At 34.7% G+C, this 15,207-nt stretch overlaps 1 protein-coding gene across 2 annotated transcripts in view; it reads right to left on the reverse strand.

Moving 5' to 3' along the window:
• The window catches only part of PLXDC2 (plexin domain containing 2), a 251,285-nt gene that overhangs the window by 27,362 nt on the left and 208,716 nt on the right, over window positions 1-15,207 (reverse strand). For both annotated transcript variants that reach the window (XM_030264549.4, XM_032746647.3), the window contains 3 exons: window positions 5,390-5,450; window positions 2,356-2,509; window positions 910-948 (listed from right to left, as the gene is read on the reverse strand). In XM_030264549.4, the coding sequence (XP_030120409.1) occupies window positions 910-948; window positions 2,356-2,509; window positions 5,390-5,450 (254 nt within the window). The remainder of the gene's footprint in view (window positions 1-909; window positions 949-2,355; window positions 2,510-5,389; window positions 5,451-15,207) is intronic.

Genomic DNA, 15,207 nt, shown 5'->3' on the forward strand with positions numbered 1-15,207 from the left:
GTCACTAGACCAGGGATGAGCCCTGCTGCTTCCCTGAGCTGGTGGACTCGCACTGTGCCTTGTCTGTGCCCGCTGCCACACTTCGCTACCTGTTTCTCTACCATGAAAGAAACGTCAGGCTCCCTGCTTGGAAAGGCAATCAGAGCCAGTAATATTCCCCTTAATACCAGTGGAAATGTGATTTATTTAAATTTGCTCAGCAAATCTTCCTCTGCTTTGATAGACCATGCTGAAGCCCTCAGAAATGAACCCAAATCTTCCTTTTCAACTCAGCTAGCCCTACTTTGGCAATGAACACAGGCGCAGGCGACATCTAACAGCTCAGTCCTATTATAGTAGGGAAATTCCCATCCCCTTCAAAGGGAGAAGGAAAAACCATAGGTCTCAGTCCTTGAACTCACAAAGATAGTCTCATTCAACAGGATCCTTATAGCAAGATGATCTTATTAACCTGCACATGGAGAATGTGCAGGATCTCTGCTAGTACAGATATAGATATAAAATGGGTATGCTTATTAACAAAATGTAATGAAATGATTCACTACTATGAATGACTTTATAGCATAATATTATTTAGAACTAGCACTATATACTCTCTTAAAACAGTTAAATAAAACTGCATTATTATAGTCAATACTGTATTAATACAATTAAAATTTACTTAATATGTCCATAATTGAACAAACTCTTTAATTATAGAATGCTAAAGAGAATTGTAAATATTTAGTTTCCTAAGCAGTTCCTAAGCTTATTTGCCCTACTTATCTTCCACACAGATGTGGGATGCTGGAGTCCCTTGAGAGTCTGATAAAAACTATTTCTACAATCAGATTTTGATTAATAAAATTCAGTGGAGTATAATTTGACAAAATACTGACACTATTTACAGACAAAAATAAAATCTCTTACCTCCATTATCTTTTAGGTGCAGTGCTATCTTGGTGTCATCTATAAAGGAAATTCAAAGTTAGTTGAAGGAAAAAAGCATTTTCCAGGCCATGAAGCACTTTAACAATAAATTTTTAATGATAAAAACATTCCACAACAAGAAAATTATTTGATACTCAACTTAATGAGAACTAGACTGTGGTTTTTCTTACACTGAGCACTACACTTTCTTACCACTAAAAAAAAAAAAAGAAATCATTTATGAGAGTGTTAAAGCATTCAGGAGGATTCGAAACACTAGTTAATAAGTGTATGAGAGTCTCATAATATTTATAAATAATTAATATATATTACATATTCACACTTAGCTTGAGCATTCTATCATATTAAAGACTATATGAACCAACATATGTCAATCAAATAAGACAATGACTTAGTTTCTTTTTGAAGAATCTTGGAAAAGTCTACTAATACTAAACTATTTTTACTTCCATATTCCTCTTTTTCTTGTGAATTTTAATGAACAGAATGCCAGACAATATTCCTTTTAATGCAATCCAAATGCTGTACTGACAGTTTCTAAACTTTTATTGCTCAAAATTTACCAGCCTTTCTTATCAGTAGATTCCCACTTTGAAATGTCTTCAGCTCAGATTTTCCTGTTACAAGCTACTTGGAAAATCTGTACCTAGTACTTTTTCTTGTGTTAACATACAATTTCAATAAACACACACACACACACACACACACACACACATACACACACACACAATTTTATAGATGTTCCTTGATTAATCTCAATTAGCTTTCTTGCCCAGATGAATTTCCTCCAAAAGCAGGAAAGCAGGATACCCCAAGCTCAAAAAGGTAAGGTTTAAGCAGCCATTGGTATGAGGATGAGAACTGACCCACCATTGCTTACCCAGTTAATTCAATTCAGAAGCCTAGAGAAACTACTTCACATCAGTGAGCACTATATGAAAAAAACAGTGTCAACTGACTGAAAAAAGGTAAACAGGCATATTTCAAAGATGTTTTTATTTTGGATTATCTATAATTTTCACCTGGCTAAATAGAATCCATAAAAGAATTACTACCTCATTAAGTCTGTGATGGGAATTTCTTCTTGATTTAGCAGGGACCTTTACTACTACTATATCAGCAGATTTTGGACTACTGCCTGAATGTAAAGGAACATGAAAAAGTCACTGTAACCTCAAGTTTTCATGAAGTCTTCCTAACTTGTCCTTCCCTATCAGCATCCTCTCCTGGAGCCTTCATCCCTTTTCACCTTACTGCTGCAAGAGGGAGCAATCTAAAAGCAAGAGCCTTGAATAAAATTCCCATTTCCTTCTGCTGCCCCAGAGGGAAAAGGTTGCCATCAACACATACTTAAAGGAAATAAATCTCTTTCTGAGTTGTAAATTGCTTTTATTCAAGCGTAAAAATGAAGTGTATACATGTCACCTTCTGTGGGCAGGCTGGTTGGAAGGTGGGAAGTGGTGGATCCTCTGGTGGTTGTTAAAACTCTGAACCTTGTGGTGGTTGGCAGAAGGGTGGTGGTGGAGTACAGAGGTGTTTCAGTTGTGTCTATAGTCTTCTCACAAATCTTATCCTTTGACTGTTGGGAAACAACAGAAACAAGGAAGAGAAAATTAATTCTCAGTGGAAACTGTCAAGAATGAAGAATTTAATCACAGAAAAGTTGTTGTGATGAAAAGAGTGAAAATAGACACTCTAGATAAAGAAATTTCAAAAGCTTTTTTTTTTTAGGCTTTTTTTACACTTCCCCTTTCAAGTCTCTATGCAGCGTTGAGCAACATATATTTTTGTATTTATCTGCAAAATTTACAACTCTCAATTGTTAATCACAAAGTCACTCCAGATCATCAAACTTGTTATTTTCCTCTATCAGAGTTTAACATCTAAGTTTATAATTCAGATTTTCACTCTTCTGTTATGAAAGCACACTGCCATCAATCCAGGTGACATAAAACATGTTAAAAAAGATATCTGGGAATTAAATAGTAGCTCTTCATAATGAACAATGTGTAGTTAACTGGGGCATTTAATTAGGCTTTACATGTAATTATCACAAGAGAACACACATGGATGCATAAAATGTGTGTATATATTCAGCCTATAGAATATTTACTTACTACAATAAATCAATCCATTCACTATATACTTATTAATTCAACATAATATTAAAATGTGATATATTATTTGTATATATTAAAACACAAAAATATTTATATAAAAATATAAAACATAATTATAAAAGATAAGCAATAAAACAATACAATTATTATAATATATTAACACACTAAATAAAGGTCAACATCATATAATAATTTAGTATTTATTTGCATGGGCAAATATTTTGATACCAATATAGAGTCCATTTGCTCTTTTTTTTTCTCCCAAGTTCTGGACATTTTTAAAATTCTGAAGATGCAATGAATAATTTCTTTTATGGTTCACAGAGTTTGCAGGAAAATACATCCAATTGTCTTTCAGCAAATATGGAAACTGCATCTAACTCCTGCTGTCCCCGTTCATTTCAATGGGAAGTGGAGTCATGCAAAACTTTATTTCATTTTATTGAGATCTAGCTGTAAAAACCCAGTGGGCATTGTCTTTCTTTTAATATTCACAGATATTTTATCATTCTCTTTTTTACTTGAAACTATTTATTACATTACAGAAATATCTCGGTATCTGCAGGATAATTATTCTTTACACTTTGTATTTTTTCTTTAAAAAAACCTGTTAATTTCACTGATGTAATTTAGTTAAAATTTAACTCAAAATCTATATTAAAAATAAAGAAACCTTATTATGACAATCCTCATTATTTATCCACTTGAATGAAGCATCTAAAACTAACCATTGTGTGCTAATTACTGATCCTTCCTGGAACTCCAGCAGTCAGCTCAGGCATAATTCTGGAAGATGCCAAGCAAGCTGTTGCTTCTATTCCACAGAGCCTAAAAGTTGGACAGTTAACTGCCACCAAGTAGCCCAAAACTGTGCAAATTACACTATTAAGTCCTCAGATACACTTAGTGTATCAATAATTTCCTCTCAGATCATGCACTAAAACTTGGAGCACATGCTGCACTGAAACAATAAAGGAGAAGCAGAAGGTAATGTTAATGTGCTGCAGGGAAAAGTTTTTTGATATCTTAATTTGCAAGCAAAAGTGAGTCCTAGCTAATTATAATCTGGATTAAAGCATACAAGGGTTGTGCACCATAATAACACGTGTTCCCAGTAACTTTTATCTTATGTTGCCCTCCACAGACAATAAATATCTCAGAAATTTTGCTTTCAAATCAGCTGGTGACAAACTGCAAAGCTGAAGCTTCAAGGCCACGTAATAAGGCAGTATGTAGGTTGCAGTTACCTTGCAATTACAGTTACAAAAAACCCAATTCTTCTATTAAAATGGATTTATAGCATTCTCTTTGCTTCTACTGAAAGTAAAACAGAATTTTCTCACTAGACACCTGGGGCTATGTTTTGCCCTGGGTTTCACCTGACATTTCAGAAGGCCTATGTTGCTGAAACTCATGAGGATATTTAGCCTGTTCAGCAAACATGGAAAAATAACTGCTTTTTTTTTTATAGCCCCCAGAAGATTAAAAGTGCCATAAATGAATTTGTTCCTATTACCACAATCCCAACATGTAAAAAAAACCAAATGGAAAATGAAAAAAATCCAAACCTCAAACATAAAATGCTTGTAAAGGAGCTTTTTAAACTGGAAAGTCATCACCATCATCATCAATATCAATCATAATCATCATCATCTTTATAAATGTTTATTGAAAATGAACTTCTCTGGTCTAGGAGTACCCCAGATAACTTTCAGAGGAAGGTTATGGTCCCTGTTTGACAGCCCACCACTACCACAGTCAGATAACATTTTCATCCTTTCATTGCATCTCCATGAAAAGACATCAAAATGCCACGTAAGTTAGTTGTGTGAGGGCTTTTAAATTTTTATTTCAATTACTATTTTTATTTTATCTCTTTGAATGTGTAATTTCTTCTTTACAAAATGTTTTGGTCAGATTTCATAATCAAAATGCAATGCCTGTTTTTCCCTTGAGGCTACTCTTGCAAAGGGTTTTCTGAAATAAGGAGCATCACAGTTTCTTCCCCTTTTCTGGCAAGAGTCAGAGATCTAAAAGAAAATCAGCACAGGGACACTGTTTTGGAGTAGGCTTTCTGGGGGTTTTTTTTGGGTTTTGTATAATTAAAGTATTTTCCCAAAGATAAAATTTTAATTTTTGTCCATTTTAGTCCCTCAAATGGGGAGTGAAACTGCTCAGATTGTTCTTCTTTGTTATGCCTTATGGGATTTCCCCCAAATGACAAATATAGTATGTCTTTGGCCTTGAAACCATGCTTTATGATCTGAATAATTTAAACAAAAACATCACAACTATATAAATTGCCTCTGATGGGCTGAGGATGTAAACTACTCACATACCTCTTCAGGGCAGCCACTGTCTACCCAGTCTTGCCGGTGACGATCAAATCCACTGGAGCATCTTTAAATGATGAAATAGATAGAAGTTGTCCAGATGGAAATAGGAGGTAAAAAAGAATAAAGGAAGGAAGAGGAATAGAACAGAGTGACAGAAAGAATAAGTAAATGATGTGATTTTAAATCCATATGTTTGTTATGGCATCACTTTTATTCAAGAAGCTTTTGCTTTCAATTTTAGTCTCTCCTTTAATCTACTTCAGTGAAAGGTGTTTCAATGAATGAGACTTTATTTTAGTTTTTAAAATTTATTTATCATTTTAAAATAGGAATATCTCCCTACCACTGGATAATTATTTATAAGATGTCATTGACCCATTTTAATGTTTGATATCAACCATATCGATGTAAATTAGTTTATTGTCCAGACTTAGCCAGGAAAATTTAATCCCACAAAGGATGCAGTGAACCAGTCACTGGGTTTATCAGGCAAAGTACTCAGAGACATCAAGATGCACATATAGCCATTTGATCAATGTTCACAGCTCCTCTGAACACTCGCTGTGACAAATAGAGAACACTGTACAGCTGCTTCTACCTCCTCACTAAATGCAGAAAACTTATATTGCATGCATATTTCTTATCAAATTAGCTGAGTTCAATAACCTCTTTGCAATATCCTTTCCCTTTTGCTGTACTTAACAAATACATTTTTAAGAAACTTGTAACACTTTAATGTAATGATTCCCCTGGAAATCCCCATCTCTCAAGAGTATTATCTGTGATTGTTGAGTAAGTTTGTGTTTCCTAGACAACAGGTAGCAATACAAACAGAAAACATTATTAAAATTGCAAGCAAATAACTAAACCACAATGTTCAGCTTTGAAGGAGAATCTTGCCAGGTAGGATGCTTTTATTTTGGAGGGTTTGTTTTTGGTTTCTGCATTCATTTCCTGCAGTATTTTGTTATGAGACATGATGATGTCATTTGGCACCCATGATCATAACTTACCTAAATGTACAAAAAATAACTTTTTGCTGTCTTTTAGTAAGACTAGTCAAGTAAATAAGGTCACTGTTATGGTTAGCTGCATTTGAGGGTTCTTCTTTTGTTTACAAAGAATTGAAAGATGACAAGACACGTCAAGTACTTCAAGCAAGGAACAGTTCATTTGGAAGAATGGAACACTGTAATTTCTTTTATAGTAGGAGAGGATGTTACAAGAAGATGTAAACAATGTTAACAACACACTTGGGGTAAGAAAAATATCCATATATCCTGAGCAAAATCTGCAATGTCATTGAGAAAAGATTTTGAGAAAAATGTTCATTTTCTTGTTATACCTGCATTGCATACCACATTTCATCATTTGCAATGTTACTAAGAGAAATACCCCAACACTAACAGGTTCAAATTTTCACACACTTTATAGCAACTGGCTTCTCCAAACACCCATTGCCATTAAGAGAGGAATGTTCAAATCAGAAATGTATTTCAGAGGAATACATTTATTATATCTCCTTCCTAGTGCATGAGGCCTCTAACATAGGAAAGACATTGATGTGCTGGAGCAGGCCAGGGGAGAACCACAAAGTTGATCACGGGGCTGGAGCACCTCTCTTATGAAGACAGGCTGAGAGAATTGGGGTTGTTCAGCCTGGAGGAGAGAAGGCTCCAGGAAGAGACTATACAGGCTTTCCACACTTAAAGGGAGCTTATAAGAAACATGAAGAGAGACCTTTTATCAAAGCCTGTAGTGACAGAACATGGGTAAATGGTTTTAAATTGAAAGTGAATAGACTACTACTAGAAGTAATGAAGAAGTTTTTCAGTGATGCTGGTGAGTCACTGGAATAGACTGTCAAGAGAAATCATGAATGTCCCATTGTTGGAAGCGTTCAAGGTCTGGTTGGATGGGGCTTTGTGCAACCTTGCATCTACTGCAAGATTTTCCTGCCCATGTCAGTGGAGCTGCACAGAAAAATCTTTAAAGGTCTCTTCCAACCCAAATCATTCTATGATTAAAGACCACTCGAAAAGTGCTTTCTTGCTGAAGTGTGAGTGAATCAGTACTATATTGGGAGCTCAGTGCTGCTTCTCCATCTTTGTGGTGTTCTGTGTCTGTGAATGTTTGAAATAACAAGAAAAACTTTACTAAGCAGAAAGAAATGATGACATGGTAATCCAGGTATGAATAGAATGTATTTTTTTCAATCTCCCCTACATTTCTTTAAAATTTGAAGATCTTCATTAGCAACTTCTGTGCCCATCTCTAAAGCAGGACTGGACTGACTTTTCAGATGTACTGAATACTCATAAATCCATTACATTTTATGCATACTGCTCTGGCTCAAATGGTTTTGAGGATAATCAGTACATCAAAAATCCAAGCCAAATATTTAGACATTAAGTCAAGCCACTCCATAAATTCCTCCACTTGAGGCAGTTACTGCTATTGCATATCTATGCTAATTCAACCCAGTGTACTTAGAGCTAGTAGGGATTAAACTAACCTAGATTTTATCTTATATCTAAGTGGTGTCAAATTTAAGGCTCCAAAGATTAAATGAATAAAAATGTATCCCAGGTGCACTCAGAGTTCTTAAGTCTTTTGTTACAAACTAATGAATTACAGAGGTGAGTAACATTTCTGGGGTTAATTTTTTTTTCACCAGGAATTAACCAACCACCAAAAACTGAATGTAACACTCAAGGACTTGGAATGGCTCTTTCAAACATGTGAGGCAGTCTTGAGAAGACTCTGCCTTAAAAAAAGTACATTAAACCCTGGACACTGCTTATTTAACATTTTCCACTGATGCATAGTGAGTCCAAACAATATTATCAGAAAGCAGCTTTATCAGGATTGAGACAGTCTCCTGGCAAACCTGTTTGTGAACTTCCTTTGAGGCATATATCACTTCATGTCAGCCACAGAAGCTACTATTGCTGCCTCGTTGAGTCAGAGTTCTGGAAACTGTCATTTCAGTGCAGCACCGGCTTTACTGACTGCATTTTTAAGACCTTATTTTAGTGGCATGGTGATAATTCCCTGTTGCAATTAAAACATTGGAGCAGATTTGATTTGCTGTGCTGTTTATGCCATCTGTCAACACAGCTATTTTATAACAGTTTCATTTTCAAGTGATGACCGAAGTCAGCTCCTAGGAAAGCAATAATAAAGATGTTCTAGGAAATGAAAATAGGGACATTTATGAAATGCAAAGAATTTCAGGAATTGTGTGGAACTCTGGAGTACTAGTTCAGGGGGGAAAGGGAAAATGTATGTGTCTACACATATAGCTACTAATGCAGCTCAACTAATGGCACAACAAATGCAGCTCAGTCTGAGTAACAAGAAAGCTGTCAGAATCCATTCAGTGAACTGTATGTAGCCAGAAAGGAGCTGAGGATGCCATCCTAATTACCAAATGCCATTTACCTATATTTGGCAGAGAATATTTGAATGACAGGAAGTGTCCACTCAGCGCAGGATATGAAATGCTTTGCTACTTTTCTTAAAGAGAGTTCAATGATGATGATGATAATAATAAGTGAGATAACCTGAATACAGAAAATTCATCAAGGTTTAACATGTATGTAAAAGCTAGAAATAATGCAAAATTATTGGGAACAAAAAGGGCAAAGCCTGTATGGAAAAACATTTTCACCAGGTAGAGCTGGAGTGTGACAATCAAAAACACTGAAATGCGCAGCACATGTAATTTAAACCAATAATTTCCTAGTATTTTTGGCTCTGTAAGACCATGTAAAAAGCAGATATTTTGGAAATGAAAGGCATTCCAGAAATCTGAAATGATTTTGTAAATACCATGTAATGATTTATCTCAGTTAAAAGGTTTATTAACTCAGCTAAATAAAAGGTTAATCTGGAAAATTAAATAGAAAATTGAAGAGGCAGAACTATTTTCTGAATTCAACCATTAAGGAAGGATCATCACATTATGAAAGGATTAAGACAGTTGCTAGGATGTTTGAATTACTAAAAGAAGAATTAGAACATTTTAAAGTGGAATTTCTTTCCAAGGCGAGAAAGAAAGAAAAAATAAAAATAAAATTAAAAAATACTGGAACTTTGTGTCTGTCCAACTGAAAAATAACTCTAATTATAGAGTGATTTTTGGAGGGAAAAATGTTTATCTTTGTGCTTGGCCTGGTTTTGCCTTCCTTTACCACAGAGCAGGCTCCAGTTTGGTTCCTTCACGCTTCAAATATCACTTTCTTGCCTCACCATGATGGTTGGGGAAAGACTGAATTTTCCTTTGTTATTTTCGACTTTCAAATGCAGAATTTAATCACAGCTGAAAATGCTTATGAAGTTCATTTGAAGTGTCACTGTGAGTGACTATGGTATGCCTTTATAAGATATTTGAATAGCATTGGTGCTTATCACTTAGCTCAGTACTTCTAATCATATATCTGAATTCTAGCATAAATATGTTCTCTATATTTATCCCTTACTTAAATATTGCTTAATTAAACTGCACTTCAGAATAGGAGGACAATTTGATTAATCAGAAGAGGATTTGCTCCCATCTTACTGTTGTAAAATAAAAATAGCCAAGTAGTTGAATACAAGGATTTTAAACTAAAATCAGCCTGTAGAATTCTAACATTTATGAAAAATTTGAATGTTACAAAGGCATAATTAATAGTTGATACAATACTGAATTCCACCACTGTTTTAACATTGTGTGCTGCTCAAAATTTAAAACATTCAGGTAATGATAAGGATGTTCAGAGTGGAACAAGGTTCAGCAGTCAATCTTCAGCCTGACAATGGTTCCACAATTTTATGGGATGGAAATCTTGGAAAACTATAGCTACATGTTCTGTAAAATACTCCTGAAATATCAAGTAAACATAGAAGTAAAAGATATTAAAACCCAAGCTGTTATTTTACAGAAAATGACTGAACATGCATAAGCCTCAATATTTGTAACTCTGACATAACATTTGAATAGGCAGTAGAAAATAGACTCCCAAAGGGAACTCATTCTGTTGAAAGAGGCTAAGAATAAAAGTGAGATAAAAGAATGAAGTTTTATTTTCAATTCCACTAGAAAGAAAAAGATCAAATTGTGGTTAAAGTGAGACTTGGCAGAGTTCTGATTAAAGAAGAATAGGAGGATATTTTCTATAAACTTAATGCCAGTTACAACAATAAAGGAAACACGCTGAAAAGCAGATAAAGAATAAAAAAATATGCTTTTGCTCAAGGCTCTGCTTTGAACAGTAAGAAGGAAAAAGATAGTGTAAGAGGAGGACCCTAGAGTCACATTTATGAGATTATGGTGCCAGAATTTCCAAGAGAATCAGCAGAAATTTATATCAAATATGTTCTCTGGGAAGAAGCCACACTGAGATTAATCCCTCATACTAGATTACAGTTGCCACTGCTTTGAATTTATGCATTTGTACCTGCACAAAGTGGGTATAAAGACCTAACAGCAAGAGAAGTTAGCAGAGAATTCTGATCTGTTGGCATTGCTACATGCTTGGCACACAAGTAATTTCTCAAGGTTTGATGCAAACAGCTCTGAAGTACTACTGGATGTACTTTACATTCTGGTTAGTGATCCTAAAAAGCACAATTTAGCTCTTCTTTCTAACATGATTGTCTGAACTATTTTCTATCTTTGAACTTGCAGCTGACACTCTCTCAGAATTACAGTTAGTGTTGCATATCCCTTGATTCAGTCTCATTTTTAAACAGAAATATGAAAGTAGCCTTTGGAGAAAATGTTTCTTTTTCCGTTTTAGAGATAAGGAAACAGAACATCAGAGACATGGAATGATCAGCTGAGATAACACAGAATTTGTAACAGAACCTAGAATTAAGCCCAGATTTTCTGAAAACCAGATGAGCATGTACTATTTTACAGCTTCTGTGTTTCCCATAGTACTCACAGACCTATGAATAATAGAACTGGGAATTAAACTGAAAAAACATCAAGTCCCAAGTGATGTGTATCAAGGCACAGATCTCATTCACACATTGCCCATTCTCTTTTTTATTCAGGAACTTTACTGGGATTTTACTCTTTTTAGAAAACTCACACTGATAACATTAACAACTAGTAGAGTCCTTGTGAAAGGATAAAAATGACCTGGTGCCTAGAGACAGTATGTTCACAAGTCTGTTATCACTCATGAACCCCCAGAATCACAGAGTGTTCACCATGGCTGATTCAGTACTAGTGGGCAGCAGCATCTGAGCTGCTAGAAAGAGAATTGCAGCGATGGTTTGGTTAGTGCTGGGTTACTGCCCCTGCTATCTCTCACTCACAAATCTAAAAAGAGTAAGAACTGAAAGGAAGCAGGAGCTATGACAGGCAAAAGAGGCATAGAGTGCTAAACCCACTCTGCATAATCCAATGCTTATATGCTTATAAAAGTATATGAATTAGGGCTAAGAAAAGTACCCCCTGTTAAAACTCGGTGAACTCTTCAGATAGAGAGCAAAACAAGGAAGGACATGAATCATCCTGTAACTGGTTATGTTCAAAGAAACTTAAAATTCAGAAAGATATTTGTTTCCCAAAATAGTATCTTAATTGTGTCTCATTTTTAATTCTAAAAGTGAGTCCAATTCTGAAGTTAACATTGAGCAGGAACAGTCACCAAAAGAAATTACGAAAGAATTACAGAATAGCAGAGGCTCCTCAGTTTCTTAATTAATGGCACATATTGATATTTGTTGTGATATCCAGTGATTTCATTAATGTATTAGGATAATGCTGATATTGGGAGTTAATAGATCTGAATAGATGGGGAACTAAAGGTGACATTTAAGGAAGTGTACTCATAAAATTTAATTTATTTCCCTAGGCTGGGTATATCTTCTACAACATTTAAGAGAATTCCTGAGTTTACATGACTGGAAAGATTGAGAAATATATATGCTATTAAAAATCTGAAGACTATGTTGGGAAATAGAGCACTTTGCTTGAGGTGGTCCTAATTTCAAATAATCCAAAATTTATGAAGAGACGTATGAATTTCAGATTTGTTTAAATAAAGTTCTTGCTTTTTTTTTCCTTACAGTCCTTACTCTTCTTGACAAGTGTTTAGTGTCAACTAATTTGTAAAATTTAAAATATTCTAAAAAATGAGACTTTTCATTCATAATACTTCATTATAAAAAGATATCTAGGAGGCTGTAGGGAAAATATGATCTCAGTGATGCTCAGTTTATATTGAGGACTACAACCATAAGAGGTTAGCACTTCTGGAAAGCAGTTAAGGTAATTGTGATAATTCTGTCCATACTAGTACAATAAACATGCCCAGAAATGTTCTTTGGCACTGAAGACTGCTGACACACAATGGCCTATGCCTGAACAAGCAAACTCTCTCAACCTTGAAAAGGAGGAGGCTGCACATAAATAGCCAGCTGGGAATTACCTTTGGAATAGTCCAATTCCTGCACCATGCCTGGGAACTGTTCTGGACAGTGCTCCTGGGCATGGACTGAAATTATACCAGGAAACATCACAACTGTTTTAGGGACACATCCAATTGTTTGACAATGCCCAGGAAGCTTCCCAGGCTGTGCTTAATTTGCAATACTATGTAAAAAGATACTTTATATGAGAAGATGAACTATGCTAGTAAAAGTGACTGAGGCTACCATTCTGCATTATATTTCAATGAAACATGAGAAAAGAAAATTTGATAAAGTGCAAAAAAACTTTCCATTAAAAAATCTTGATTGATTCCATTAAAAATAACTTGACTTATTTTATTTATTTATTTATCCTTGTTTTATTTATTTCCCTAGTAATGAGAAAAAAAGAAAATTAAGACTGATCATAAGAATTGGTGGAAGACAGATTTCTCCATAGTAATGCAGTGGGTTGGATGCTTATATGAAAGGGAAAAAAATCTAATGCTTCCAAAAAAGGAACCTTCATCCTAAAAATTATCCTAGAGTCAGGTGTGAAAATCTGGGTTGCTTGTTTCCACAGATGTGTCCTGAGTTTTGACATTCCTGAAATGCTTTGTTCTCAGCTTCTGTTGTTTCAGGTTTTTTTTGCTGTTGTTGTTTTTTGTTTTTTTTTTTTTTTTTTTTGATAGTTGAAATAAGTAAAGAAGGGGACCAACTGAGAAAATTTTATCTAGGCCAACAATTTAGGCTACAATGGGTAGGTGGTATATGACTTCTGAAATATAGACTCATGAACATTTAAATATTTGATAAAAGTTACCCAGCATGTAATCTCTTGGAACATACCATTCTCTGGTAATCAAGGAAGGAGTTTGAAACTACAAATTAAGTGCACCTCAGACACGAAAGGAAAGAAATCTAGTACCTTGTTCCTCACTAAATTATTCTACTGAGAGGTCTACAAGACAGAATGAACCTACTACACAATCTTTAGTTTTACTAATCAACTTATAAACCTTTTCTGTAACTGAACTTAGGTGAAAAATCACCCTACAGTCAAACTTAGGTTGGCCAAATTTGTGCATTTTCTAATACATCATTTTGGGAGAGAAAAAAATGTTCAATTTGTTCATCTGTCATAAGCAGTACAGTTGATTTATTTCAGGCTATTTGAAGCGAGGATAAGGTATAGAGCAAAATAGCAGTAGCACTGCTCTGTACAGCAATGCATAAAAGCATTGCAAAATGAACAGTGATGGGTAATGGAACTATCCTGTTATAGTACTATCCTATCCTTTTTTGATTATAAATTCATTTAAGACTAGAAAAACTAGTTAGTTTCATCAGGAGAAGCTTACTTACATATATGGCTCAGAAACTGCTATTGTGGGGCCTAAGAACTCTTGAGAAACTAAGAACCAAATTATGTTTAGTTTTTATTCCCTTTAACTTTCATATTAGAACCCTGAAGTTCTAATATCTTCCAAGTCAAAACATATATCCTGCCATATATGGTTAGAGAAATGACCATGAGCTATTTTAGAATCCACTATTTTCGTTAGTGGAAGATGGTCAGCTTACTTATGACTATTTCAGTAGCACAGGAAGAGTAGTCAGCACAAAATAGTATAAAGAACTATACATAATAGTCAACAGAGAGAGAACTGGATAAAAATATCAGTAGTTTAGTAAATAAAGATAATACTTGTAAATTACTGTTAGTTAGGTGAAGGGAAATGTAGCAAATATCAGAGGTGTGAAAAAGATATGATTTGGGACTTTACCCACAACAAGAAATGAAAGAAACAGCCTGAGTGTCAAGAAGATAACCTAAGTAGAGTAGAAACGATGCTGTAGACATGATGTTAAATTACCTCATTGTTTTTTGGTACAATACATTACAGTGAGACAACCAATGAGAAGTTTGTGACCCTGACTTTGTTCCTCTTTCTTTGAACATGGGTTCATACAGCAGTGGTTCCTATCTGAAGATGTCAAAACCTTCTTGAAGTTCTTTCTCTGAATGCAGATATAGTTTTTGCCTTATGTGGTAACTTCCCCCTCAGTATTTTTGAAGCAGTCTGTGTCTAAGTAACAAACCTAGTTTTTACAATTTTTCTCATTTGTGTTTTGTATTTATCTATTCATCATCCTCCTGTATTTCACATTTCACATGTCATGTACTATGAAAATTATCATACTAACCACTTTGTATTACAACTTATTCAATGCAGTGTTGCTATGTATTTTAATTTGTTATCAGAAAAGTCTGTTTTATTTGAAATTTGGATTTTAATGTCCTTTGCATTCTCTGTATTATACAATTAAAGTCCAATAATTATGGTAGATGGCCATTTGAGGCATTTATTCAGGAATCAGACAATCTAGAATGTCTTGTGTAGGAATCC

Source organism: Taeniopygia guttata, chromosome 2 (genome assembly GCF_048771995.1).
Source record: "Taeniopygia guttata chromosome 2, bTaeGut7.mat, whole genome shotgun sequence".
NCBI classification, from domain to species: Eukaryota; Metazoa; Chordata; class Aves; order Passeriformes; family Estrildidae; genus Taeniopygia; species Taeniopygia guttata.